Genomic DNA, 26,482 nt, shown 5'->3' on the forward strand with positions numbered 1-26,482 from the left:
CTGGTGTCTGAGGACAATGAGAGGACAGCTACACAGCCATGGCCCTTCTGCCTATGCTCTGGGCCCAAGGAGTCTCTCAGCTCTTGTCAGAAACCTTCCTGGGTCAGGAAGACACCTGGAGAGTCTCCCAGGCCACGGCAGTCCCAAAGCAGCACCTCACTTCTGGCAGTGTCTGTCTGCCCAGAATCACAAGGGATTGCTCCATCACTGGCCAGCTGCTCTCAAGGAGGAAAGGCCTCTTTTCATAGGAGCCCCATCCTTCAAGCTTCTTGCCAGATAGACTGGGCCTCCCCAGCCAGGCTGCCTAGTAAGATTCTCCTGTATTTCAGGTGAAGCTGGAGTTCAGATCACAGCAAGGTAATCCTTGATGGCTGGATCTTTTTCCTGGAGAATGCTTGGACTAGTGAGCAAGGTTGGAAACAGGGCCAGGTGCTTTAGCAACATGGCTGCCTCTGAAGAGGAGTTGCTTGATTTTAGTGGCTCAGGACTACAATTTAATTCTTGTTCTTTGCACCTCTCTCTCCACCCCTTCTTTAACTGTTTGTTAGGGATTCACTCATGTTTCGTGTGTAAAGAGAACAAGACAGATGTTAAGCGCTGTGTGGTAACTCAGTGTGGAAAATTTTATCACGAGGCTTGTGTGAAAAAATACCCTCTGACTGTATTTGAGAGCCGAGGTTTCCGCTGCCCTCTCCACAGCTGTGTGAGCTGCCACGCTTCCAACCCTTCAAACCCAAGGCCGTCGAAAGGTACAGGTGCACCTGTGCAGCCTTGCTGTGGGTTCAGATGAAGGCCCATGGGTGCTTGGGAAGGTGGGCTGTTGGGATTGTCACCGAAGAGTATTATCTTGAGTGACCCTTGTTTCCCATTGCTAACTGGACATGGGCTGGGTTGGGTTTTCTTTGACAAAGGGCCTGTCCCCATTTTCCTTCTTTCTATCCTAAATATTACCCTAAAGATGCTTAATTTTAGGAGAGGGGCAATCTTTGGGCCATTTTGATAGATTTTGTTTGTCCTGCCCTTTTTTTCTTTATAGAGATGGCATCTCACTCTGTTACCCAGGCTGGAGTGCAGTGGTACGGTCACGGCTCACTGCATCCCTGACCTCCTGGCTCAAGCTGTCCTCCCACCTCAGCCTCTTGAGTAGCTGGGACTAGCATATACTACCACACCTGGCTGATGTTTGTATTTTTTGTAGAGACGAGGTTTCACCATGTTGCCCAGGCTGGTCTTGAACTACTAGGCCACTGCCCTGACCTCTTTTCTTTTCTTTTTTTTTGAGACAGGATCTCCTTCTGTTGCTCAGGCTAGAGTGCAGTGTTGTGATCATGGCTCACTGTAGCCTTGACCTCCCATGCTCACGTGATCCTCCCACCTGAGCCTCTCAAGTAGCTGAGACCACAGGTGTGGACCAGGATGCCAAGCTAATTTGGTTAATTTTTTTTGTAGAGACGAGGTCTCACTGATGTGTTGCCCAGGCTGGTCTTGAACTCTTGGGTTCAAAGAATCCTCCCACCTGGGCCTCCCAAAGTGTTGGGATTACCGGTGTGAGCCACCACACCCAGCCCGTTTGCTCTGGTTTTAAAGGCTCTTTATACAGAAGAAAACGTCTGGGCGTGGTGGCTCACGCCTGTAATCCCAGCACTTTGGGAAGCCGAGGTGGGTGGATCATGAGGTCAAGAGATTGAGACCATCCAGGCCAACATGGTGAAACCCTGTCTCTACTAAAAAATACAAAAAATTATCTGGGTGTAGTGGCGTGTGCCTGTAGTTCCACCTACTCGGGAGGCTGAGGCAGGAGAATTGCTTGAACCCAGGAGGTGGAGGTTGCAGTGAGCAGAGATTGCACCACTGCACTCCAGCCTGGCGCCTGGTGACAGAGTGAGACTCTGTCTCAAAAAAAAAAAAAAAAAAGAAAACATCTTTAAATCAAGTTACATTTTGATTATCTAATGTTAGGTGTGTGGGATGAGAGTGGCAGGTTGTCTGTACTTCTTGATGCCAGTGGTTCTTTATCGGGGCAGTTTTGTCCTCCAGGGGATGTTTGGCAGTGTTTGGGGATGTGCTTCCGGCATCTAGTGAGTAGAGGCCAGGGATGCTGCTCAACACTGCACAGTGCCCAGGGCAGTTGCCCATATGCCCCAAATGCCTGCAGAGCCCAGGCTGAGAAACGCTGGTTGACTTTATTTTAGAATATGGCATTTTAGATGTGTGACCATTTTCTCAAACACTGTTTTGAAGCACCTTTGTTCTGAAACCTTTTTTTAAATCAAATACCTCCAATTCATTTTAGCATTAACTTTTCGAATGTATAGAGGCTGAGTAATTTTTAGTGCCCTTTTCACCATGACTGGGGTCAGTGTTTGGGGCCCTTAGGGTGTGTTTCTTTGCCTTCAGGTAAAATGATGCGGTGTGTCCGCTGCCCTGTTGCCTATCACAGTGGGGATGCTTGTCTGGCGGCGGGATGCTCAGTGATCGCCTCCAACAGCATCATCTGCACGGCCCATTTCACTGCTCGGAAGGGGAAGCGGCACCACGCCCATGTTAATGTGAGCTGGTGCTTCGTATGCTCCAAAGGTGAGGGCCTGGGAGTGTCTGCGGCGCGTGCACGCCTCTCACACTCCCGGGAGCCACAAAGCAAGGCAGGCTCAGTACTTATCTGTGCTGTGCTCGTTGATGTTGACAGTGTCCTCTGTGTCTTCACATTCATAGCATATCACCGTATTTCTAAATTAATTGTAATCATTTTGCAAATATGCAGGAAATTATTTGTGGTGAAAATAACATTTGCTTTTGTATTAATGTACAGATTGCTGTTTTTAAACGACTGTTTAAAAGTTAAGGCTGTAATAGCTGTAGATTGTAAAGCACTGCATCTGGGCTGAGCCATAGCAGACGGGCTAAGCCTGGCCGCCTTGCCCTCCTCTTGCAGGGGGGAGCCTTCTGTGCTGTGAGTCCTGCCCGGCGGCCTTCCACCCTGACTGCCTGAACATCGAGATGCCTGACGGCAGCTGGTTCTGCAATGACTGCAGGGCTGGGAAGAAGCTGCACTTCCAGGATATCATTTGGGTGAAACTGGGGAACTACAGGTGTGAGACATAGAACTGTATGCTGTTATGTCTTTCCTGTTCACATGTGTTCGCTTTACAGTACTTAGTATTGAAATGATTATCGCTCTCTCTGAAGAGTCTGTGAATCCTGTTTTTAATATTTATAATAGATGGTGGCCGGCAGAAGTTTGCCATCCCAAAAATGTTCCCCCAAATATTCAGAAAATGAAGCACGAGATTGGAGAATTCCCTGTGTTTTTCTTTGGGTCTAAAGATTATTACTGGACGCATCAGGCGCGAGTGTTCCCGTACATGGAGGGGGACCGGGGCAGCCGCTACCAGGGGGTCAGAGGGATCGGAAGAGTCTTCAAAAACGGTACGGAGATTTTCAGATAGAGTGAGACAGCACTCTCTTGTACATTTTCTTACTCCTAATTTCTGTTTTTTGAAATTTGATCTTTGTAGAAAATACTGGACTAAACATTCTGTCTGTATTTTTAAAATAGGAAAAAGTTTGCAGTCTGGTTTATTTGCTGAGCATAGAATAAGATACACGGGTAACTTTTTTGTAACATACGTTTGTGATTAATTTCATTAAAATCCTGTAAGCCTATTATTATTCAGAAATTATTTTTAGTAATAATTTACAGAAATGTTCCATGGTGCCTTTATGTAAAATGCAGAGCTGAAGGAAGGGTACTGTTGCCTAGACCTTGTGCAGCGGGCTCTTGGGGGCTCCTTTACCTTTCAGCACATGAGGAATCGGGTGGTCAAGCAGACAAGGTGCTCGGCCTCGGATTCCACAGCTGCGGTGGGTGTGGTGTGGCCGGCATCAGCCGACTGATGACTCAGGTTTGAGGGAGGCAGGATGGGGATGTGACTCTTCACTGGAGAAACTGGTATTTATGATAGGTTGACAGAGAATGAGGCCAGTAGGGAAAATCCGAGGTGTGCATAGGTCGCTCGTTCAGGGAGAGCACACGCTGTGTCACAGCTGGGTCAGCAGTCGCTCCTATGTGGCTGCGGGCGGGGACCTGTGCTTTTAAAGCTCTGTTAGCTCCTTGCTACCCACAGCTTTGCAGGCTGCACTGAGTGGTGGGCGTGCATGGTGGGCACTCAGAGGTCTCATAAAGAACGGGTAGGCATTGAAAGATTTTCAAAAATTATTAAGAGGGTGAGAGATGAAATTGAGAGGTGGCCTGATGTGTTTGGTATGACCGTCAGCAAAGTCTCCTGACTGTGGATGCAGTCATCCTGTAGAGCCAGACCCCTTTATGGTGACTTGCTGCCACCAGCACAGGGCAGACCACAGGACACATCTAGCATTGACGTGGGGCTGACCTCCTTCCTGGGGCGGATTGTAGATGTTTGTTTCCTCTGTTCTTGCTTGAGCCTGTGGTCCATCTCTCAGACCCCCTTTTATTTCGAGGAGCTCAGTTGGATTTTTTTTTTTTTTTGAGGTGGAGTCTCGCTCTGTCACCCAGGCTGGAGTGCAGTGGTGCTATCTTGGCTCACTGCAATCTCTGCCTCCTGGGTTCAAGCAGTTCTCCTGTCTCAGCCTCCCAACCAGCTGGGATTACAGGTATCTACCGTTACGCCTGGCTCTTTTTTTTTTTTTTTTTTTGGAGACAGAGTTAGTAGAGATAGGGTTTCACCATCTTGGCCTGGCTGGTCTTGAACTCCTGACCTCAGGTGATCTGCCCTCCTTGGCCTCCGAAAATGCTGGGATAACAGGCATGAACCACTGGGCCTGGCCTCAGTTGCATTTTCATTTTCTATCTGAGAACAGCGAGTCCCAGGCTTTGACCCTGGTGCTTTGTCCTTAGGCCACAGCAGAGGACAGGGAGCTCCCAACCGAACTCCACCATGGGCCTGCTTTGTAGAGAGGTGATGGCTGTTTTCTGAGTACTCTGTCTCACACACTTGGCTGCATTTAAAAATACCTGCCCATTGACAGTTTTTCATAGACTCTCGTTTTGTGGGAACCACAGACTATATTTACATTGAAAGTTTAGAGTGACCTATAAAAATATGGAGCTTGAAAAGTAGATACCTTTATTTACTGAAATCTTTACTCCTGTTTCATTGACTTTTTAGCACTGCAAGAAGCTGAGGCTCGTTTTCGTGAAATTAAGCTTCAGAGGGAAGCCCGAGAAACACAGGAGAGCGAGCGCAAGCCCCCGCCATACAAGCACATCAAGGTGGTGTGTCGGAGCTGTGTGTGCACGCGTGTGGAGGGAGTCTTCCCCCAGGGGTTGTGAGCGGTTCTCAGGCACACCCAGGCTACAGCTGGGGAGAGGGCTGTCACCAGCCAGGATCTGTGGTGCCTGGTGTGCACAGCCACACGAGACCATAGGCAAATAGCATGGGGGGATCTGCATGGGGGTTCTTGGTTCTGCCTTGGAGTGTGAGGCTTGGCTTGGTCGCTAGAGAAGGGTCGGGGTGATAGTCCTGACCAGTCTGCTTGGAGTAGGAGGAGCTGAGGGATGAGCTTCTCACTTGCACCAGGCTGTCGCCAAGTGCTGGAGGTAGGCTCTATGGGAGTCGGTCACGTGAGACCAGGGCTCGGCCTCAGCCTGGCTCAGTCGCTGGAGTTCCAAACGCACATATCCTCTACCTCAGAGACTGAGGCAGGTTAGCGGGGAGCTTGCCAGTTCTGTGTTCATTCTGGTGAGCCGGGGAGCCCCAGCAGCAGAGTGGGAGGAAGTGCAGCCAAGGCAGGGCTCTGTGGGAGCTGCAGACCCCTCAGGGCTCCTTGTTCTCAGAACTGGTGCACTTGGGTCCCATCCCCAGGAATCTTGTGGCCATTCCTGACGAGTGTGTGTGATGAGTGCGCGGCCACCTCATAATGAGGTCAAGTCCTCCGCCTTTGCTTGTAAAATGTGCAAGTCAGTATCTTTGTGTATAAAGAAAATATCTTTATATTTTCCTATAATATTGATATCGTGAAGTCATTATCTTTGTGTGTTAAAAAAAAGCATTATCTGTATTCATCTTTATATAAGATTTTCTTTGGGATGGATTCCCAGAAACAGAATCCCAAGGTCAGAGAGCATGAAATGTTTAGATTCTTGGGGAATATTCTCAGATTGTTCTCCAAAGTGTTGTATAGTTCGTCACACCACAGCAGTGAAAATGGTGTCTTTCACCACCTTTTCTCTAAGATGATCCATTTCTACCCCAGCTGTTTTTTAGCTGTCTCTGCCGCTTGATTATTTGGTTGCTTGTCTTTCATTAAAAATAAATCACAGGGTCATGAGAGTAGAGGCTGTACCCTCCTGCCCAGCACTGCTCCCCCTGGGTGGCCTCCCGCATGGCTCGCTGCTGGTGCTCGGTAAAGGAAGGGTCAGAGAGATGGGTCAGGAAGCTGCTCAGGAGAGCTCTTACCTAGCGGGTGCTGGACACCCTGCAGTGTACTAAGCAGTCAGCATGCGTTTTCTCTCTTCATCTTCCAATGGCCTGGCTGGATACGTGTCAGCTCTTGTTCATCAACAGGGAGCACAGACACTAAGATAAAATAACGTGAGAGGGCGTCAGGGGTTGACTTGCCTGCCTCCTGTGCTAAGAAGCAGAGGAGAGCTCCTCTGGGATCTGGGGAGGGGCTGTTCTGATGAAGGTCTCCCAGCCAGGCCTCTGAAGCTTTCTGAAAGGCCACCCGGAGGCTGGGTAAGGAGAGGCAGTGGTGGGTGTGCTGGGTTATCCAGAAAGCTCTTCATTGACTTGTGGGCCAAGACAGCTTCCTCCTTCCTTGCAGGTGAATAAGCCTTACGGGAAAGTCCAGATCTACACAGCGGATATTTCTGAAATCCCCAAGTGTAACTGCAAGCCCACTGATGAGAATCCCTGTGGCTTTGACTCGGAGTGTCTGAACAGGATGCTCATGTTTGAGTGCCATCCGCAGGTGTGTCCTGCGGGCGAGTTCTGTCAGAACCAGTGCTTCACCAAGCGCCAGTACCCAGAGACCAAGATCATCAAGACAGATGGCAAAGGGTGGGGCCTGGTCGCCAAGAGGGACATCAGAAAGGTGTGCGTCCTTATCCCCTCCCCTGCTTTTGAGAAATTATGGTTCACTGGGTAATTAGACTTAGGTTTGCTTGTGGTGGTTTTGTATTTATGTGAAAATGGTATTTTTTGGGAAAAAATTACTTTTGTTGTTGTTTTGAGACAGGGTCCCACTCTATCGTCTAGGCTGGAGGGCAGTCACATGACTGTAGTTCACTGCAGCCTCAGAGTGCTGGGCTCAAGCTGTCCTCCCACCTCAATTTCCCAAGCAGCTGGGACTACAGGCATATACTACCATGCCCTAATAATTTTATTTTATTTTTTTGGAGATGGGGTCTTGCTGTGTTGCCCAGACTGATTTTGAACTCCTGGCCTCAAGCCATCCTCCTGTCTAGTCCTCCCAAAGCAATGGGATTACAGGCAAGAGCCTCTGTGCCTGACCTGAAATATTTTTTTGAATTAAATTATTACAATTGAATATTTTAAAATGTTACATGAAAGATATTGCTAAAACTCATACATTCCCATAAAGCACGTGTTATGTCAGAATTCTGATGGTTATTTTTATGAAGCGGAAGATTTGTAAAGTGACCCACTTTCCTTTGGGCTAGCAGCCAGGTGCTTGGGAGCACTCACCAGGGAGGTGTTAAGGGGATTCCTCTTGTGAGGGGTGGTCCTGACACAGTCTAGGACCAAGTCATTGGTAGCCACCAGAACTGTTGACCTCCTGCCTCTGCTGCCAGACTGCATCCCAAGGGCATCCAGGGCCTGAGAGACATGTGGAATTGCTGACCCTGATATGTTTTGGCATGGCCTAGTGGGTGGGTAGTCTCAGACCACAGGTCCATATCAGGGCTGACCCAGCACAGAGAGTTCCAGCCTGGTGCCAGTTCCATCAGCAGCATAAAAGGTTGCTTAAGCCGGGTGCGGTGGCTCACGCCTGTAATCCTAGCACTTTGGGAGGCAGAGGTGGGTGGATCACCTGAGGTCAGGAGTTCAGGACCAGCCTGGCCGTCATGGAGAAACCTCATCTTAAAAAAAAAAAAAAAGAAAAAAGAAAAAAAAAATTAAAAGATTGCTTGAAAACACCTCCCCAGCACCCTGTCCCTCGCCTGCCTGACTGCTGATTCACCCAGACTCTAGCTGTATAGCCGGTCAGATTCTTTGTAGCTATTTTCTCTATTGTGGGGATCACCATGTAAAGTGGGTTATGTAGAAGCTTGGTTATCAGACAGCGCTCCTGAGACAAGGTTGTGTAGGAAGCAAGGGTTGACATGTTGCCACTTCGCGAACGCTTAACACATTTCTCATTGGCAACCTTTACATACAGATATGTCTGAGATCCTTTGAATTTAATTTATGAAGACTTTGTAGGAGCCCTCCACGGAGGTATGCCGATGTGTGTGGTGCCTGTTCTAAGTGATCGTGATAGAGAGTCTTGAGTCCGGACACTGAGGGCTGGTCATCACGCTGTTTGTCATGGCCACATTCTTGTGATTTTCAGGGAGAATTTGTTAACGAGTACGTCGGGGAGGTGATTGACGAGGAGGAGTGCATGGCGAGAATCAAGCATGCGCACGAGAACGACATCACCCACTTCTACATGCTCACTATAGACAAGGTAATGCAGAGGGGCACTCCGCTGTGAGCTTCTGCAGTGTCCTGGACCTGGAGCCCTGATGGTCACTTGGAGAACTGTACTTTGCCCTGTGGCAGCGCCAGCATTTGTCTCCTTAGTTGTTTATTTGCAAACATCTGCACATTTTCTTCTCAGGTACAGCGTATCTTTCAGCTGTGCCAGAGGGCTAGAGCTAACCACCTCTCAGCACCCGGCACCCTGGGGCCCTGCCTGTCCGGGTGTACATGCAGAATGTTCCAAGCAGCCTTAGTCTAGGGCAGGGAAGAAGAGAGGACACAGATGTGAGGAAGTCTCAGCATCTTTTGCTTTTTAAAATTCTACTGTATTTTTAATTTTCAGTGTTTTTTGGGTAAGGTCTCAGCATCTTTTGTTTAGCAGAATTGTTTTTGGTTGTTTGTTGCTTGTCTGAAGCCCATATTTCTAAGCATTTTGGAACCTAGGTGGTAGGTTCAGTGTTCTCAGGAAAAGGAGGATGGGATCATTTCGGTAAAAGTGGGCATGGATGAAAAACAGCACATCTGGAGCTCTTGGCCTGGTGCCTGACTGCGACAGGCGCTGCCGGGCCCTTCCGCAGCTCCTTCAGTGGCTACAGCCCCGTGAGGGTGCATGTCATCCCTTCCCTCACACGGCTTCTGGATGACTTCAGTTGGGGAAGTGTGGCCTTCTTAGTGCCTGAGTGGTCTTTGAAAGGAAGGCAGATAGAATACATGTTTCTGCCTTTTGTTGCCCTTAAGCTCATCATCTAGCAGAAAAGCGTGGCTATTTTTAAAAGGGTACATTAATTAATAATAGTGCTTAAAAACCAGATAGAAAATGATCACAGATAAAAATTTTTGAACGATTCATGGAAGTTAGGAAATGTGATGAGACCTAGAGAGAAAGGGCTGCTATGGAAATAAGAATGGCTCCAGGGACTTTGTCAGGTGGTCCCTGGGGAAGCTATATCCCCTACCCCTGCAGTAGTGGGGCAGTTGTGGCCAGTGGAGTCTGCTCCAGGTGAGCACTGGGCTGGGTGTCAATCACTGTAGGTCATGGGGCTTAGAACTTTCAAGGAAGTCAGTGTCATGAAGGACAAAAGTTCCTGGTTTAAAAGAGACTAAAGAAGTCCCCAGAGGAGGTGTGTGCTTCTTGATCAGAGCTGGACTTGGGTGAGGAGCTGTGCATGGTGGCTCACACCTGTAATCCCAGCACTTTGGGAGGCTAAGGGGGGTGGGGGTCACTTGAAGCCAAGAGTTTGAGACCAGCCTGGGTAACGTAGACCCTCTTCTCTACAAAAAAGAAAAAAAAATTAGCTGCACCTATGGTTCCAGCTATTAGGGAGGCTGAGGGTGGGAGGACTGCTTGAGCCCAGGAGTTCAAGATTGCAGTGAATTATGATCATGTCACTATACTGCAGCCTGGGGAACAGAATGAGAAGCCAGTCTCTAAACAAAACAAAAGTTTAGAAAGGAGCCCTACTTAAATGCTTACAAAGCACAACAGAATGTGTTCCTCGTGAGCAGACCGTTCTAATGGAAGGCTTTGCTTTTAGTGAGAACCTGAAGTAACAAGGAATGGTTAAAGCCATGAAAAAAGCTTCAGACGCCACAAGAAAAGGCATCTAAATTTGAGGGTAAATTTAAGGTATTGAGGGCATTAGGATATTGAGGGTAAATCAGACAAATAGGAACAAATAAGAATGGAGGTTAAAGTAGAGTCATTGGGAGGATCCTGGGATAATGGCAGAGCAGGAAGCTATCTCCCCACTCAGACCACAGTTGTGCCAAAAGAATCTGTCTGATGTTAACCATTTTGGAACTCTGGAGTCTACTGAAGGCTTGCAACTTCCAGGGGGAGGCTTGGATGGCAAATCGGGGTTAATTTTGGTTAGTTTCAGCTTTTGGCACAGTAGTGGCTACCCATGTCCCACAGACAGTCGTGCACGTGTTCTTGGAGCACGTTGCACACAGCTTGAGGGGCTCAGGGTGAGCAAGAAGGATCCTCCGAGATCGCACCATTGCACTCCAGCCTGGGTAACAAGAGCGAAACTCCGTCTCCAAAAAAAAACAACAAAAAAAGAAGGATCCTGTTCTCCAAATAGCGGGTGTCTGTGCTCAGGATCCCTGCTTGCTGTTCTGATCACAGAGGTGCAGACAAAGAGGTAGGCTGCCATTGTTATGGCACCTCCCTCTGTTGCTACAAACCCTCCCCTTCCAGCTGACGTAGCTTCAAGAGAATTTAAAGGGCCAGCACCAATTGCTCCCTGCTTCCATTTTTCTGTTTTTCCCTTTTTGGGAACCAGACATGAGAAGACTGGGACATTCGAAAATAACTACGGGGAAAATCAGAGAATTTAGAAAATTATAAAGTGACTGTGCATGCACAAGGAAAGGCACAGGCTCAAGAAAGATCTGGAAAGACCTTAAATTTACATCTTGAGTTGATCCTCTGCACAGAAACAGCCTACAACAATCAAAAGAAAACAAAAACAATAAATGAAAATAACAAAAACAGCAAACCCAGCGTAAGGGGAAGAAGAATCTAATTTCTAGAGTTACCACATTATACATGTCCAGTATTCAGCAAAAAAAAAAAAAAAACAAACAAACAGAAGGCCTACGAAGAGACAGGAATATATGGCCCATTTAAAGGGAAAACAAAATCAACAGAAACTGTCCCTAAAAGAAAGGCCAGATGGCAGATGTACTAGACAGAGACTCTAAAACATCTGTCTGTCTTAAAGGTGCTCAGAAAACTAAAGGAAAACCTGCAGAAAGTCAAGAAAATCATGTATGAACAAAATGACAATATCAATGAAGAGATAGAAAACCTAAAGAGAAACAAACAGACTTAAACAGGAATTGTCGAGCTTGAGAAATAGAAAAAAAGATTGAAGAAAAGTGAACAGAGCCTTAGGGGCATGTGGGCTACCATCTAGCAGACCAACATATCTATTCTGGGAGTCCCAGAAGGTGAAGAGAGAAAGAGGCAGAGACAACTATTGAAAAAATAATAGCTGACAACTTCCCAAGTTTGATGAAACACATGAATATAAACATCTGAGAAGCTCAACGAACTCCAGAAAAGATGAACTCAGAGAGACCCACATTGAGACACATTGTAATCAAACTTTCAAAAACCAGACAAAGAATCTTGAAAATAGCAAGAGAAAAGCTACTTGCTACATACAAGGTTTATTAGTCTATTTTTACACTGCTATAAAGATACTACCCAAGACTGGATAGTTTATAAAGGAAGGAGGTTTAATTGACTCACAGTTTCACATAACGGGAGGCCTCAGGAAACTTTCAGTCATGGTGAAGGCGCAGGGGACCTTTGCACATGGCAGCAGGGTAGACAAGTGTGTGAGAGCCCAGGAAAAGCTGCCGTTTATAAAACCATCAGATCTTGAGAGAACTCACTCACTAGCACACGACAGCATGGAGGAAGCCATCCCATAATCCAGTTACTCATCACCAGGCTTTCCCTTAACACCTGGGGTTACAGTTCAAGATGAGATTTGGGTGCGGACACACAGCTAAACCCTATCACAAGGGATTGTCAGTGATTATCTGCAAATTTACCACATCACAAGGGATCCTCAGTGATTATCCGCAAATTTACCACATCACAAGGGACCCTCAGTGATTATCAGCAAATTTACCACATCACAAGGGATCGTCAGTGATTATCAGCAAATTTACCACATCACAAGGGATCCTCAGTGATTATCCGCAGATTTACCACATCACAAGGGACCCTCGGTGATTATCAGCAAATTTACCACATCACAAGGGATCGTCAGTGATTATCAGCAAATTTACCACATCACAAGGGACCCTCAGTGATTATCAGCAAATTTACCACATCACAAGGGACCCTCAGTGATTATCAGCAAATTTACCACATCACAAGGGATCGTCAGTGATTATCAGCAGATTTACCACATCACAAGGGATCCTCAGTGATTATCCGCAGATTTACCACATCACAAGGGATCCTCAGTGATTATCCGCAGATTTACCACCTCACAAGGGATCCTCAGTGATTATCCGCAGATTTACCACCTCACAAGGGATCCTCAGTGATTATCCGCAGATTTACCACCTCACAAGGGATCCTCAGTGATTACCCGCAGATTTACCACCTCACAAGGGATCCTCAGTGATTATCCGCAGATTTACCACCTCACAAGGGATCCTCAGTGATTATCCGCAGATTTACCACCTCACAAGGGATCCTCAGTGATTATCCGCAGATTTACCACCTCACAAGGGATCCTCAGTGATTATCCGCAGATTTACCACCTCACAAGGGATCCTCAGTGATTACCCGCAGATTTACCACCTCACAAGGGATCCTCAGTGATTATCCGCAGATTTACCACCTCACAAGGGATCCTCAGTGATTATCCGCAGATTTACCACCTCACAAGGGATCCTCAGTGATTATCCGCAGATTTACCACCTCACAAGGGATCCTCAGTGATTATCCGCAGATTTACCACCTCACAAGGGATCCTCAGTGATTATCCGCAGATTTACCACCTCACAAGGGATCCTCAGTGATTATCCGCAGATTTACCACCTCACAAGGGATCCTCAGTGATTACCCGCAGATTTACCACCTCACAAGGGATCCTCAGTGATTATCCGCAGATTTACCACCTCACAAGGGATCCTCAGTGATTACCCGCAGATTTACCACCTCACAAGGGATCCTCAGTGATTACCCGCAGATTTACCACCTCACAAGGGATCCTCAGTGATTACCCGCAGATTTACCACCTCACAAGGGATCCTCAGTGATTACCCGCAGATTTACCACCTCACAAGGGATCCTCAGTGATTACCCGCAGATTTACCACCTCACAAGGGATCCTCAGTGATTACCCGCAGATTTACCACCTCACAAGGGATCCTCAGTGATTACCCGCAGATTTACCACCTCACAAGGGATCCTCAGTGATTACCCGCAGATTTACCACCTCACAAGGGATCCTCAGTGATTACCCGCAGATTTACCACCTCACAAGGGATCCTCAGTGATTACCCGCAGATTTACCACCTCACAAGGGATCCTCAGTGATTACCCGCAGATTTACCATCTCACAAGGGATCCTCAGTGATTACCCGCAGATTTACCATCTCACAAGGGATCCTCAGTGATTACCCGCAGATTTACCATCTCACAAGGGATCCTCAGTGATTACCCGCAGATTTACCATCTCACAAGGGATCCTCAGTGATTATCCGCAGATTTACCATATCACAAGGGATCCTCAGTGATTACCCACAGATTTACCATATCACAAGGGATCCTCAGTGATTATCAGCAGATTTCTCATCAGGAATTTCGAAGGCTTGAAGACAGTGGGCCAACATATTCAAAGTGCTCAAAGTAAAAAAAACCTGTTAACCAAGACTCTTATATGCAGTAAAACTGTCTTTCAAAGATGAGGGAGAAATTAAGACATTCCCAGGTAAACAAAAGCTGAAGTTTTTTTAGCAGTAGATCTGGCCTGCAAGCAATGCTCAAGAGAGGTATTAAAGAGAAACCTTGTAGGTTGAAATGAAAGGACATTATATGAAAGTAAATACATGGTCAGTTATAAAAATTTATATTGGCCGGGCGCAGTGGCTCATGCCTTTAATTCCAGCACTTTGGGAGGCTGAGCTGGGCAGATCATCTGAGGTCAGGAGTTCGAGACTAGCCTGACCAACATGGAGAAACCCCGTCTCTACTAAAAGTACAAAAAATTAGCTGGGCGTGGTGGCACACACCTGTAATCCCAGCTACTCGCAAGGCTGAGGCAGGAGAATCGCTTGAACTTGGGAAGCGGAGGTTGCAGTGAGCGAGATCACGCCATTGCACTCTAGCCGGGGCAGCAAGAGTGAAACTCCGTCTCAAAAATAATAGTAATAATAATAATAATAGGCTGGGCGTGGTTGCTCACACCTGTAATCCCAGCACTTTAGGAGACCAAGGCGGGTGGATCACCTGAGTTCAGGAGTTCGGGACCAACCTGACCAACAAGGTGAAACCCTGTCTTTTAAAAATAATAAAAAATAAATAAATAAAAATTTGTATTGTTGTTAACAGTGGTTTATAACTCCATTTTTTAATTTGTTGTCTACATGATTTAAGAGACATAACATTTAAAAACCAATTACTAGTCTAAAAGCTGATACTATTATAATTTTAGTTTGTAAATTCTAACATTTTGTTTTCTATATAATTTAAGCTACTCGTGCCTTACTAGTTTTACTCATGCACTACTAGCTTGCGTTTTAGGGCACTCAATATATAAAGATGTAATTTTGTGACATCAGTGATTGAAAAGGATGGAGATAGAGCTGTAAAGGAGCAGGGTTTTATGTTATTGAAGTTAAGCTTCTATAAATTCAATTTAGGACATTTTAACTATATAGAGAATTGGAAAACTAGAGAAAATCGATGAAAGCAAAAGTTGATTCTTTGAAAAGATCAATAAAATTGACAAACCTTTAACTAGATGGACTAGGAAAGAAAGAGAAAAGACTCATATAACTAAAATCAGAACTGGGTGTGTAAGGACATTATTACTGCTTCTACAGAAATAAGAAAGGATTATGAGAGAGTACTGTGAACAGCTGCACTCCAATAAACTGAATAACCGAGACGAAACAGGCAAATTCCTAGAAACACAAACTACCAAGACCAAATCATGAAAAAATAGAAAATCTGAAGAGACTTATAACTAGTATAGAGATTGAATCAGTAATTAAAAATCTCCCAACAGGCTGGATACAGTGGCTCTTGCCTGTAATCTTGGCACTTTGGGAGGCTGAGGTGGGTGGATCACTTTAGGTCAGGAGTTCAAGACCAGCCTGGCCAATGTGGTAAAACCCCGTCACTACTAGAAACAGAAAAATTTGCTGGGTGTTGTGGCTTGTGCCTAATTCCAGTTACTCTAGAGGCTGAGGCAGGAGAATCTCTTGAACCTGGGAGGTGGAGGTTGCAGTGAGCTGAGATTGTGCCACTGCACTCCAGCTTGGATGACAAAGTGAGACTCTGTCTCAAGAAAAAAAAAAAATCTCCTGGCAAAGAAAAGCCCTGGATCTGATGGCTTCACTGGTGAATTCTTCCAAAGACTTACTAATAACAATCCTTCTCAAACTCTTTCAAAAAAAGAGAAGGTAACATTTCCAAACTCATTTTGTGAGGCCAGCATCACCCTGCTACCAAAGCCAGACAAGGGTGCTACAAGAAAAACTATAGACCAATATCCCTTATGAACATAGATGCAAAAGTCAACAAAATACCACCTGACTTAAGGTGGGTTGACTTATAAGTTTTTGACTTTACGATGGTGTGAGAATGATACCCATTCAGTGGAAACTGTACCCATACAACCATTCTGTTTTTCACTTCCAGTACAGGGTTCCGTAAATTACATGGGAAATTCAAATTTTATTATAAAATAGGCTTTGTGTTAGATGATTTCCCCCAACTGTAAGCCAGTATAATGGTTCTGAGCACATTTAATGTAGGCAGGCTAGCTAGGATGTTGGGTAGATTAGGTATATTAAATGCATTTGTAACTTAAGATATTTCCAACTTAACAGTGGGTTTATTGGGACATAGCCCCATCATAAGAGTGTTGCCAGACACCAAGGTTTCAGCCTAGGTCTGCTTGCTTGCTGCAGAGAAAGCCAATCACTGAGACAACCAATACTGCCAGAGAAGAAAGGTTTAATGTGGGTGACATCAGACAGGAGACCAGTCTCAAATCCATCTTCCCAGCCAAGTAAAGTGGTTATATAGGAGTTGGTCAACAGGCAGCAGGTGGTTGGATGAGAGGTCTGACATTTCATTGTAACCATGTGTGGGAAAACAGGAATTAGGGAGGAGTAAGGAACAAGAGTTGGTCAGCAGGCAGCAGGTGGTCAGTCTGGTGTCTCATTGTCAGGATGAGTGATCGGGAAAATTTCAGTTCTTTGATACCATCTGGGAGAGAAAGTGGGCCAGGTTCAAGTGGAGCATCTATACTAGCAAACCAAATTGGCAGCATATTAAAAGAATTACACAGCAGGGAAAATAACCCTAGACCTTGCATTCATTGCCCTGCTTATCTGTGGCTTCAGACAAAGATGAAGACAGCTGACTATCAATATAATTTAGCTGAAAGAAATAATGAGATATTTTAGGAAGAAGAACATTGAATGTCAGAAGTTAAATGTGAGATCCGAGAAGTAACGGTGAACAGACAAGTTTGTGGGTATGTGGATATGTCTAAAGAAGTCAGGTTGTGTCAAGTTATGATGGATGATGATGACTGCTTGGCAGGAAGAAGGAAGATGGAAAGGAGGAGGCATTGAATACTGATGGTCACAGGGAGCATCAGGAGTGTGGTGAAGCCAGGGTGAGCTGCTTGTTGTATGAGGGTGGAGGGAAGAGATTTATTAACTTTAGACTTTGTCAAGTATACATGTGACATCTACATGAGAAATTGCTAAATGAATAGAAGTGGAAGGTAACTTCCACACCATTAAAGGGTAAAAAGGGGAATGAAGAAAAGTCAGTTCAATAAAACATGAGGGAGGAAGATGGGGGAAGGAGAAATAACAGTAATTAGAAAGCACAGATTAAAAAAATCAAAATCTCAATAATCACAATATATGTAAGTGGCTTAAGTGTGTAAGTTAAGACTAAGATTGATAGTAACAGCAAGGACAGACTCCCACAGGCCTTGCACACCAGGGCGAAGGAGGAACCCTTAATGTTGTAGTTGTTGGGGTGGGGGGACACAGCAGACACATGGAGAGGAAGAGCTAGATAGATGCACATCTGACAGTTTGGAACGGTCCTAAAAGTAGTGTTCAGAGAAAAGACTAAGAGAATGTGATTCACAGTCAAACAAATCTATACATAGGATGCTGGTAGCAGATGGCGGCTGCTCACTTCCAGAGCAAAAAATGTGCACACAGTACATCTTCATTGAAACTGTGGGACAAACACACGTTCACTCAAAGTCCAACAAACAGAGGAAAGTACTGGAGACCTGTAGTGTCACCTGAGCAGAGGGAGTGCAGAGGTGGGGAGTGTGGCCTGGCAGCCAGAGCAAGCACTTGGGGCCTACTCCAGCAGAGCTGAGAGTTTAAAGGGAGCAGTGAGAAGAGAAGGACTGGGGAGTTCCTGGGAAGAAGAGATGACGCATCTTTGAAAGGATCACCTTCCAAAATGAAGGCAACATTCTGGAAGGCAGAGAGAAAGGGACCTGAGGCTCTGAGGGCCCACAGAGACTTGGGTTATGTGGTGAGGAGACCTAGTGAGACAGACCTGGGACCCAGCCAGTACCTGCTCCAAGAAATCCACCTCGTTCAGAGAATGATGAAAAGGTTATGTAAGAAAACCCCAGCCAGGCACAATGGCGTGTGCCTGTAATCCCAGCACTTTGGGAGGACAGCTTGAGCCCAGCCTGGAGTTTAAGACCAGCCTGGGACAAGGTTACGTACCATTGTGCTCCAGTCTGGGCAACAGTTTCTGTTGCTAAAACAAACAAAACTCTGACCCAAAACAGCGGAACTTCCATATAGATGGAGAAAAGCCACTTAGAAAAACTTTTATCATCAAGCAGATAAAAGTTATACCCTAATATGCATGACAGATTTTTTAAATAGGAGGATTAGAGATAGCCAGGCAGAAAGGAGAGCTAAAGTGGGCACTTGCAGAACAAGGAAAAGAGAAAATTATTTTCTAAGCAAGCCTAAACCTCTAGGAACACATGAGAGTTGGAAGCACAAGAACGGCACGAGGGTGGATGTGGGGAGCGGCAGAGTGCAGCTGAAAGAACCTGGGAGAGAGGAGGAAGGAAGGAAGGAACAGAAGGATGAGAGAGAGGCCTTGGGCAGGGGCCTGCTGACGAGAGACATTGTGCATTCAGGCAGGCGAGAGGATGGTTGAGGAGCTGAGTCAGATTGGGCGACATCATAAATAGGATTATTGGACGCAAGCAAGAATCCTGTAGGTAACCAGGCCGAAAAAACCCTGAATTGCTTCTAAGGGGAGCTAGAAGGCCAACTGGAAGTGCTTCACAGCAGAACCCAGTGCCCAGGACAGGGCTGTCTGTTCAGCCATGTGGTTCTCTGGTTGTCATAGCTACAGAGATGCAGGTTGGAGCAGAGAGAATTCAAGGAACAGGTCCTTCCTGAGTCAACTGCTAAGGGATGAGCTCCAGCCTGTCAGCAGAAGTCAGGTGAAGCTCCAGCAAAAGGCTAGGCAGTGGCAGCAGCTGGTGTGAGCGTGCCAGAATGAGTGACACACTCAGAATGTCTCCCCCACCCGAAAGGGCAGTGGGAGGAGCGGGGAGAAAGGAGGGTAAGTTCATCCCCAACACCAGCAAGCCAGAGCCGCTGAGCCAGGTGGGAGTGGAAGCCAAGGCGCGTTCAGGAGCAAAGGTGAGCATGAAGATCATGCTACTGACGAGAGTTGGGTTCTACGGGCACCTGAGGGGAGGGGGTCTAGGCTGATTTCAGTGTGCACAAGCAGGGACAAGGGTGTCTGGGACATTGCACGCGGCTGTGCAGGCTGAGGAGTCACATAAAGGGCTGTCAGCGGGAGAGGACAGTCCCCAACAGCAGGAAATCAAGCAGTCCCCGTGCCTCAGTGAAAGGCCGAGAGCCCATAGAAACAAAGCAGACAGATGGACATGTTCTAACTGCCCAGCACACCTGGAAGGAGGAAAATGGCTAACTGGCTTCTTAAAAGACTTCCAGATTGGGTCATAAAACCGAATCCTCTGTAGCATGCAAGGAACAAAGAAATTCTGGAAGGTTAAAAATAAAATTCTGGGCAGGCCAGGCGCAGTGGCTCACGCCAATCATCTCAGCACTTTAGGGAGGCTGAGTCTGGCAGATTCCTTGAGCTCAGCAGTTCGAGACAAGCCTGAGCACCATAGGGAGACCCTGTCTCAGTTTAAAAACATTTGTGGGCAAAGGTATGCCAAGGTAAAGTTGGAGAGAGGAGTTGCTCTCAGACAAGGTAGAATTCAGGCCCCATCACTTGCAGTGATACAGAAGAAGGCTTTTTTGACACCAGAGCCACCACTGGGGATGAGATGCACCCTAAATTTAGGGCCTTCCCAGCGGCCCGTAGGGCACAGGAGAAAGGCCGATGAACATAGCCGGCGGTGAGTTCGCCTCTTAGCTGAAGGCAGAGATCCTGGGCACACCGTCAGCATGGATTCAGCACTGTCTGAAAGGAGGGCAGAATAAACTGGAGGAAGCGTTTAAAGACCAAGCAGAGACTTAGAAATTAGAAAACAGAAACAATAGAAATAACAACTAAACTGGCCAGGTATAGTGGCTCAGCCCTGTAGTCCCAGTATTTAGGGAGGCTGAAGTGGGCGGATCACGAGGTCAGGAGATCGAGACCATCCTGGCCAACATGGTGAAACCCTGTCTCTACTAAAAATACAAAAAATTAGCTGTGCTTGGTGGCATGTGCCTGTAGTCCCAGCTACTCGGGAGGCTGAGGCGGGAGAATCACTTGAACCCCCGGGAGGCAGGGTTGCCGTGAGCCGGGATCTCGCCACTGCACTCTAGCCTGGGCGACGGAGTGAGACTCTGTCTCAAAAAAAATAATAAGTAAATCGCTTTTTACATACCACAACAGTGCTATATATGTATCTATTTTATTTATTTTTTTCTGTTTTTGAGACAGAGTCTCACTTTGTTGCCAGGCTGGAGTGCGGTGGTGCTATCTCAGCTCACTGCAACCTCCGCCTCCCAGGTTCAAGTGATTCTCCTGCCTCAGCCTTCCGAGTAGCTGGGATTACAGGCACATGCCACCACGCTTGGCTAATTTTTGTATTTTTGGTAGAGACAGGGTTTCATCATGTTGGTCAGGCTGGTCTCGATCTCCGAACCTCAAACAGTCCACCTGCCTCAGCCTCACAAAGTGCTGAGATTGTAGGCACGAGCCACTGTGCCTGACCGCCATGTATTTTTCAAAGACACACATACTGAGGCATGAGGTCTGAGCCGGGCCACGGACCTGTGTGTGAATGTGGGAGCAGGGGGCCTGGGACCTCTGAGGGCATGCACCAGCCGGCAGGGTGCACCTGAAGAGCTCAGAGAGCAGTCCCTTGTGACCAAGTGGCATTTCCCCCAGGAGCATAAGGAGGGCTCAACAGCCCCATCAGTAAGTAAAGGAGGAAAACAAATCCAGGATCATTTTCATGAACACCAGAAAATCATTTGAGAAAATTCAAATGTATTCCTGATGAAAACTTCCCAGGAAACCAGGACTACAACTGTGCTTAGCTTGCTAAAGGACATCAGCTGATGCTCAGTGGGCCACACACTCGTGGCCGGTTTAGAAACGAGTCAGGACTCATGCCGCTCCTGTCCCTCCTAAGGCTGCAGGTGCTGGGTGATGCAGGCAGGCCAGAGACAGCAGAGCAGCAAGAGGCGAACGGTGTCTCCCGGAGAATGAGACATTGGGTTTGGTGATGGCCTCGTGAACTGTAGGGACAACAGAGAGGCCAGTGCACAGGTTTTCCCGGCTCTCGTATGCAGAGGCGCAAAGTGCGTTGACGCGTGTGCGTGAATGGAGCAGCCTTCTGTGGAAAATTCGGCAGTGTCATTGCAGGACACGAGAGGTGACATGGACAAGTGGTGGCACAGGCGATGTCCCTGCCAGGAAGGGAGAGGCTGTGAGGGTGGAAATCTTACTCAGTGCAAGCTCATTGTAAGCGTGATAAAAATAGCAAAAACATTTAAATATACCTGGACAGGCAATTTCAAAGTCCATATAGAAGGAAAAGTCTGCACGTCTAGCCGGTGCTTTCTCTTGAAGCCTTACTGTGGGAAGGGTGGGAGTGTCCTGGGGGTGACAGTGCTCACTGTGGCGTTCCTGTGACACTAGAGGGGCCCAAGCCCAGGCAGATGGCCTGCGGGAGTGGGGCCAAGGCCAGGGCTGGGCAACCCACGTGGCACACACTGATGAAGCCACCAGTGAAGGTCACGGCACTTACAAAGGTCAATTCCAGATGGATTGAACAGCTAGGAGAGTGGGAAGATGGATTTTACAATCTGTGTGGTGGGGAAAACTGCGTGCAGCTACTCAGCAAACCGAAAATGGATGAAGCAGAGGATAAAATGGTTGCATAAAGCAGAGGCAGCTTTGTGAGAAAAGACCATGGAGGGAAGAGTCCCGTGGGAGCTGAGAAGCTACAGGAATGATTTGACACATCGTTACACAGGGCAGGGGCCTGTGTTCGGAATATCTAGGGGACATCTGCAAATCAGTTAAGAAGATACATAAAACAGGGCCAAGATATGGCGGGCCACCCACAGATGCAAACTCGCCCGATCAGAAGCAGCATTAGGCCCGCTGGCAATGGGAGGACAATCGGTTAGACACGGTGATGCCGGGTATCAGAGGCTGGGGCTGTCCTGTGTGTGTGCCCCGTGCCGTCCTGCTCCCCGGTGTCCTGCAGAAGTGTGGGTGTCCGTGCCAACATGCACGTCGTACCTTGGCTCAGTGTGCCATGACAGAGCGTCTGCAGAGGGCGGTTAAGCACCCCCACTTCTGTGTTAAAGGGTGTTGTGCAGGTGTTGGAGGGGGGCACTCTGGCTTGATTATTGCATTATCTTGAAAGGCACCTTGCAGACAGCCACATCCTGGTACCATTTCTGGTTTTAAAGGGATGGCCTGGGTGGGTATTTAGAAGGGACAGGGGCCCAGCAGTCTCAGGGGTACCCTGGGAGATTGCACCAGGGCTGAGTGCGTGGGCAGGTGTCTGAATAGTGACTCTAAGCTGCTTCCTGGGACCATGAGACAGCTTATGGCCGTCTGCATGTCCGTGTTTATCCCCATTCACACTCGTGGTTTTGCATGAACACGTGACTTTATGCTTTATGTGGGCTTTTGATTGCCCCCCCCGCGCGGTTGTGCCGTGCATCTGGCGGCTCCTCGGGTGGAGGCCGGGGCTGTTGGCCTCCCCGCTGCTGCTGAGTGGTGATGGTCTCTCCGGTTCCTGCCTTTGGCTTCCAGTCACCTGGATTTCACTGGGTTAGTTCTCGGCCACACTGTGCTTGCATTTGTGATTTTCCCGGCTCTTGTCAGATTGTGCTCTTGAAAGCCTTCCTGCCAGCCCTGCAGCCACCCCCTCATCTCAGCCGGTGTGACGTCAGCATCATGGGTGCAGAGTCAGAGCTCACTGTCACTCTGATCTGCGTTTCTCCACCTGCTTGAGAATCTGAGTGTCTTCCTGTAGGCTTTTCTGTCTGGATTTACTCCTTGCGAATTGTTTCTTTGCATTCTTTGCTGGTTTTTCAGTTGGGTGAGGTGTTTTTTTTTTTAAATGGAGTCTCGCTCTGTTGCCAGGCTGGAGTGCAGTGGCGTAATCTCAGCTCAATGCAACCTCCACCTCCCGAATTCAAGGGATTTTTCTGCCTCCGCCTCCCGAGTAGCTGGGAATACAGGTGCGTGCCACCACGCCTAGCTAGTTTTTGTATTTTTAGTAGAGATGGGGTTTCACCATATTGGCCAGACTGGTCTTAATCTGACCTGGTGATCCTCCCGCCTCGGCCTCTCAAAGTGCTGGTATTACAGGAGTGAGCCGCCGCGCCCAGCCAGGTGAGTCTCTTTTTTTGAGATGGAGTTTTGCTCTTGTTGCCCAGGCTGGAGTGCAATGGCACAATCTTGGCTCACTGTAAACTCTGCCTCAGCCTCCCGAGTAGCTGGGATTACAGGTGCCCAACACCAGGCCCAGCTAATTTTTTTTGTATTTTTAGTAGAGATGGGGTTTCACCATGTTGGCCATTCTGGTCTCTAATCCTTGACCTCAGGTGATCTGCCCACCTCGGCCTCCCACAGTGCTGGGGTTACAGATGAGCCACTGTGCCCAGCCAGGGTGAGTCTTGGTCTTGTCCCTGAGTGCCACTAGGCTTTAGTTCCCGTGTTTGCTGTCATGGAGGATGCTGGGAGCTCCAGCTCCCGGTCCTGTCCTCCCTGGCGCTCACGAAGGCTCGGTCCTCTCCATGTGGTCCCGACCTGTCCTCTGTGAGCAAGAGAAACAGGACTGGTTTGGGGGTGTCCTGTCTGAGTGGACATGGGACACCATGGTTTTCAGTACGACAAGGAACACAGCTTGTTCAGTGTACCTTATGATGGTGAGAATTCCCTTTAAAAATAACACGTGAGTGATAACACTTGACCTCATATATCGCTTGACCTTACAGGACCGTATAATTGACGCTGGCCCCAAAGGAAACTACTCTCGATTTATGAATCACAGCTGCCAGCCCAACTGTGAGACCCTCAAGTGGACAGTGAACGGGGACACTCGTGTGGGCCTGTTTGCTGTCTGTGACATTCCGGCAGGTACAAGTTCTGGGCACCTTGTGTGGGGCTCCTGGCTGTGGGGGCAGAGTGGCCATCACCATGAGCTGCGTGGGGCTGGACTGAAAAGGCTCTGAGGGAGGTAGGTGCTGAGGTGGAAGTCCACATTTGATCTGAATCTCTCCTTTACCAAGCAAAATGGAAAGGCCAGGGATTGAGCCAGTACAGACAGGAGAATCATAGCGTATTTTTGTTGAACCTAATACATGCTATTAGCTTTCAAGAGAAAGGTAGTTGTTTCCAATGTGGTGTGTACCTTCTCTTCTCCCAGGGACAGAGCTGACTTTTAACTACAACCTCGATTGTTTGGGCAATGAAAAAACAGTCTGCCGGTGTGGAGCCTCCAATTGCAGTGGATTCCTCGGGGATAGACCAAAGGTCAGGCCATCACGCCGTCCCTCCTCCAGGCTCTGTGCTGCCATTTCACATATGTCACACCCCTGGAGATACGCGCTTCCTCCAGCTGGCTTATTGCTGGGACAGGTGGAAGGAGGTCCCTGCTGTGGGCAGGCATGGCAGTGCCTCTCAGCAAAGGCCAATTGTTAAGAGTTCCTCACTGAAGTGTTTTCCTGAGGCTCCCAGAACAGTGCGCCACAGACAGGTTGCTTAACAGGAGCGCACTGTCTCGCAGTTCTGGGGGCCAGAAGTCTGAAATCAGGGTGCGGGCAGGCTGTGCACCGTCCAGAGGCTCCTTCCCAGGCATGTGTCCTGCTCCTGGTGGTGGCCGCAGCCCTCGCTGCTCCATGGCTTGTGGCAGCCCTGCCCCACCGTTCTCCTGTGAACGCGTCTGCTGAGGTGCCCTTCTTGTCACCGGTCCTGTTGACCCAGAGCCTGCCTGCTGCCGTGTTGACCCCGTCTAAACAGATCACATTGGCAGTGACCCTATTTCCAAATACAGTCACCTTCCAAGTTCCCAGGAAGGACAGATTTGGGGGGCACTCTAGCACCCCTGCTCTGTGCTGCATAGAATCTGGGCCTGAAAGCCTGGCATGGTGCCCCCTTGGCCCTAAGCCGGTGTCTGTCCTCAGCCACATCGCTGATGCTCTCAGGCCACTGCTGCCTGCCTGTACGCACATTCCTGTGGAGGTTCCTAATGAGGAGAGCCCGGTGGCAGGCAGTGGGAGCTGTTCTGCCCGTGGTGGCCTCCTTGGCCCCATGGGTCCCATCAGCAGATCCTGGGGCTGTGTGTCTGCTGAGATGCGTCATTGCAGGCTTCTGACAAAGCTCACTCTAGTCATATTCTTTGTTTGGCTTTTTCACGCTTGGTTGAGTGAGTCTAAGGATGTCTGGGGAGCGCAAGCCAGTCCCCCTCTCCCCGCTGCTTAGTGTTAGGGCACCCGCAGAGATCTCTGAAGCTCCTGGATCGTGAGTCGCTCTTCTGCCCTATTTGCTTCAGCCTGTGTCATGTTTTCCAGTGACCTGTGCTTAATTCTTGACTCTAGACCTCGACGACCCTTTCTTCAGAGGAAAAAGGCAAAAAGCCCAAGAAGAAAAGCAGGCGGCGCCGAGCCAGAGGGGAAGGGAGGAGGCAGTCGGAGGACGAGTGCTTCCGCTGCGGCGACGGCGGGCAGCTGGTGCTGTGTGACCGCAAGTTCTGCACCAAGGCCTACCACCTGTCCTGCCTGGGCCTGGGCAAGCGGCCCTTCGGTGGGTGTGCAGCCTCGTGGCGGCTCGGGGCTGTATCTGTGTGCTGGGCTCCTGATGGCGGCTCTTGCTGCTCTTCCTGCTGACCAGGCCTCATCTGGGTGCTGGTGCATCAGTCACTCGTATGGCAAAGGCCCCCTCCAGGAGGGGTTCAGGCAGCCCGAGGCCCAGCTGCAGAATTGGGGTCCTCATCCATGCTGCGGGGCGGGGCGGCCAGGAAGGAGGCGGCCCTGGGAACAAAGCCCTTCCCAGGAGAAGGGCCACTGCAGCAGCCTGGCACCTGCATCTCCCTGGCAGCCCAGGAGGGCCTGGCCTGGGTGCACCACACTGGGAATGGTGGGGCCCAGAGTCCCCGTCCGGGATGCTTAGGGCAGGTTATCCCCAGAGATGGCACTGTGCGCCAGAAGGGTCTGCTGGTTGATGAAGGAGCTGCAGATTTGGCTCTGAGGGGAAGTGCAGTGGGCTCCACCTCCCAGCACCAGGCTTTTCAGAGATGACGGGTGTCAGTGGGAAAACAGTAGCGTCTCGTGCGACTTGGTGACGAGACAGTCTGAGAAACGGGTTGTGCGAGGACTGGTGCTCCACAGACGTCACGGCCACACCCTGAGGTGCTCACACCCTGAGGTGCCCCCACCCTGAGGGTGCACCCGTCTCTGTTACAGTCTGGCAGTGTGTTGCTGACCCAGGTGTCGCCATGGGGCTCATGACTGTAATCGCAGAAGAAAAATTAAAAGGCCCTTATCCAGAACAACAAACCTAAAAGAGGCCGGGCACGGTG

General features: G+C 48.5%; 1 protein-coding gene and 1 non-coding gene across 4 annotated transcripts in view; both read left to right on the forward strand.

The window, feature by feature from the left end:
- The window catches only part of NSD2 (nuclear receptor binding SET domain protein 2), a 109,751-nt gene that overhangs the window by 78,708 nt on the left and 4,561 nt on the right, over positions 1 to 26,482 (forward strand). For all 3 annotated transcript variants that reach the window (XM_021666985.2, XM_021666986.2, XM_064365279.1), the window contains 10 exons: positions 549 to 749; positions 2,398 to 2,577; positions 2,933 to 3,089; positions 3,221 to 3,426; positions 5,148 to 5,251; positions 6,805 to 7,074; positions 8,557 to 8,673; positions 23,901 to 24,042; positions 24,332 to 24,438; positions 25,503 to 25,707. In XM_021666985.2, coding sequence (XP_021522660.1) covers positions 549 to 749; positions 2,398 to 2,577; positions 2,933 to 3,089; positions 3,221 to 3,426; positions 5,148 to 5,251; positions 6,805 to 7,074; positions 8,557 to 8,673; positions 23,901 to 24,042; positions 24,332 to 24,438; positions 25,503 to 25,707 — 1,689 coding nt within the window. The remainder of the gene's footprint in view (positions 1 to 548; positions 750 to 2,397; positions 2,578 to 2,932; positions 3,090 to 3,220; positions 3,427 to 5,147; positions 5,252 to 6,804; positions 7,075 to 8,556; positions 8,674 to 23,900; positions 24,043 to 24,331; positions 24,439 to 25,502; positions 25,708 to 26,482) is intronic.
- Positions 23,674 to 23,798, forward strand: LOC135272141 (small Cajal body-specific RNA 23). Its single transcript, XR_010340235.1, has one exon. It is a non-coding gene; the product is annotated as a small Cajal body-specific RNA 23 (non-coding RNA).

The sequence above is a fragment of the Aotus nancymaae genome, unplaced genomic scaffold (assembly GCF_030222135.1).
Source record: "Aotus nancymaae isolate 86718 unplaced genomic scaffold, 86718_ANA_hifiasm-v0.15.2.pri h1tg000006l, whole genome shotgun sequence".
Taxonomy (NCBI): Eukaryota; Metazoa; Chordata; class Mammalia; order Primates; family Aotidae; genus Aotus; species Aotus nancymaae.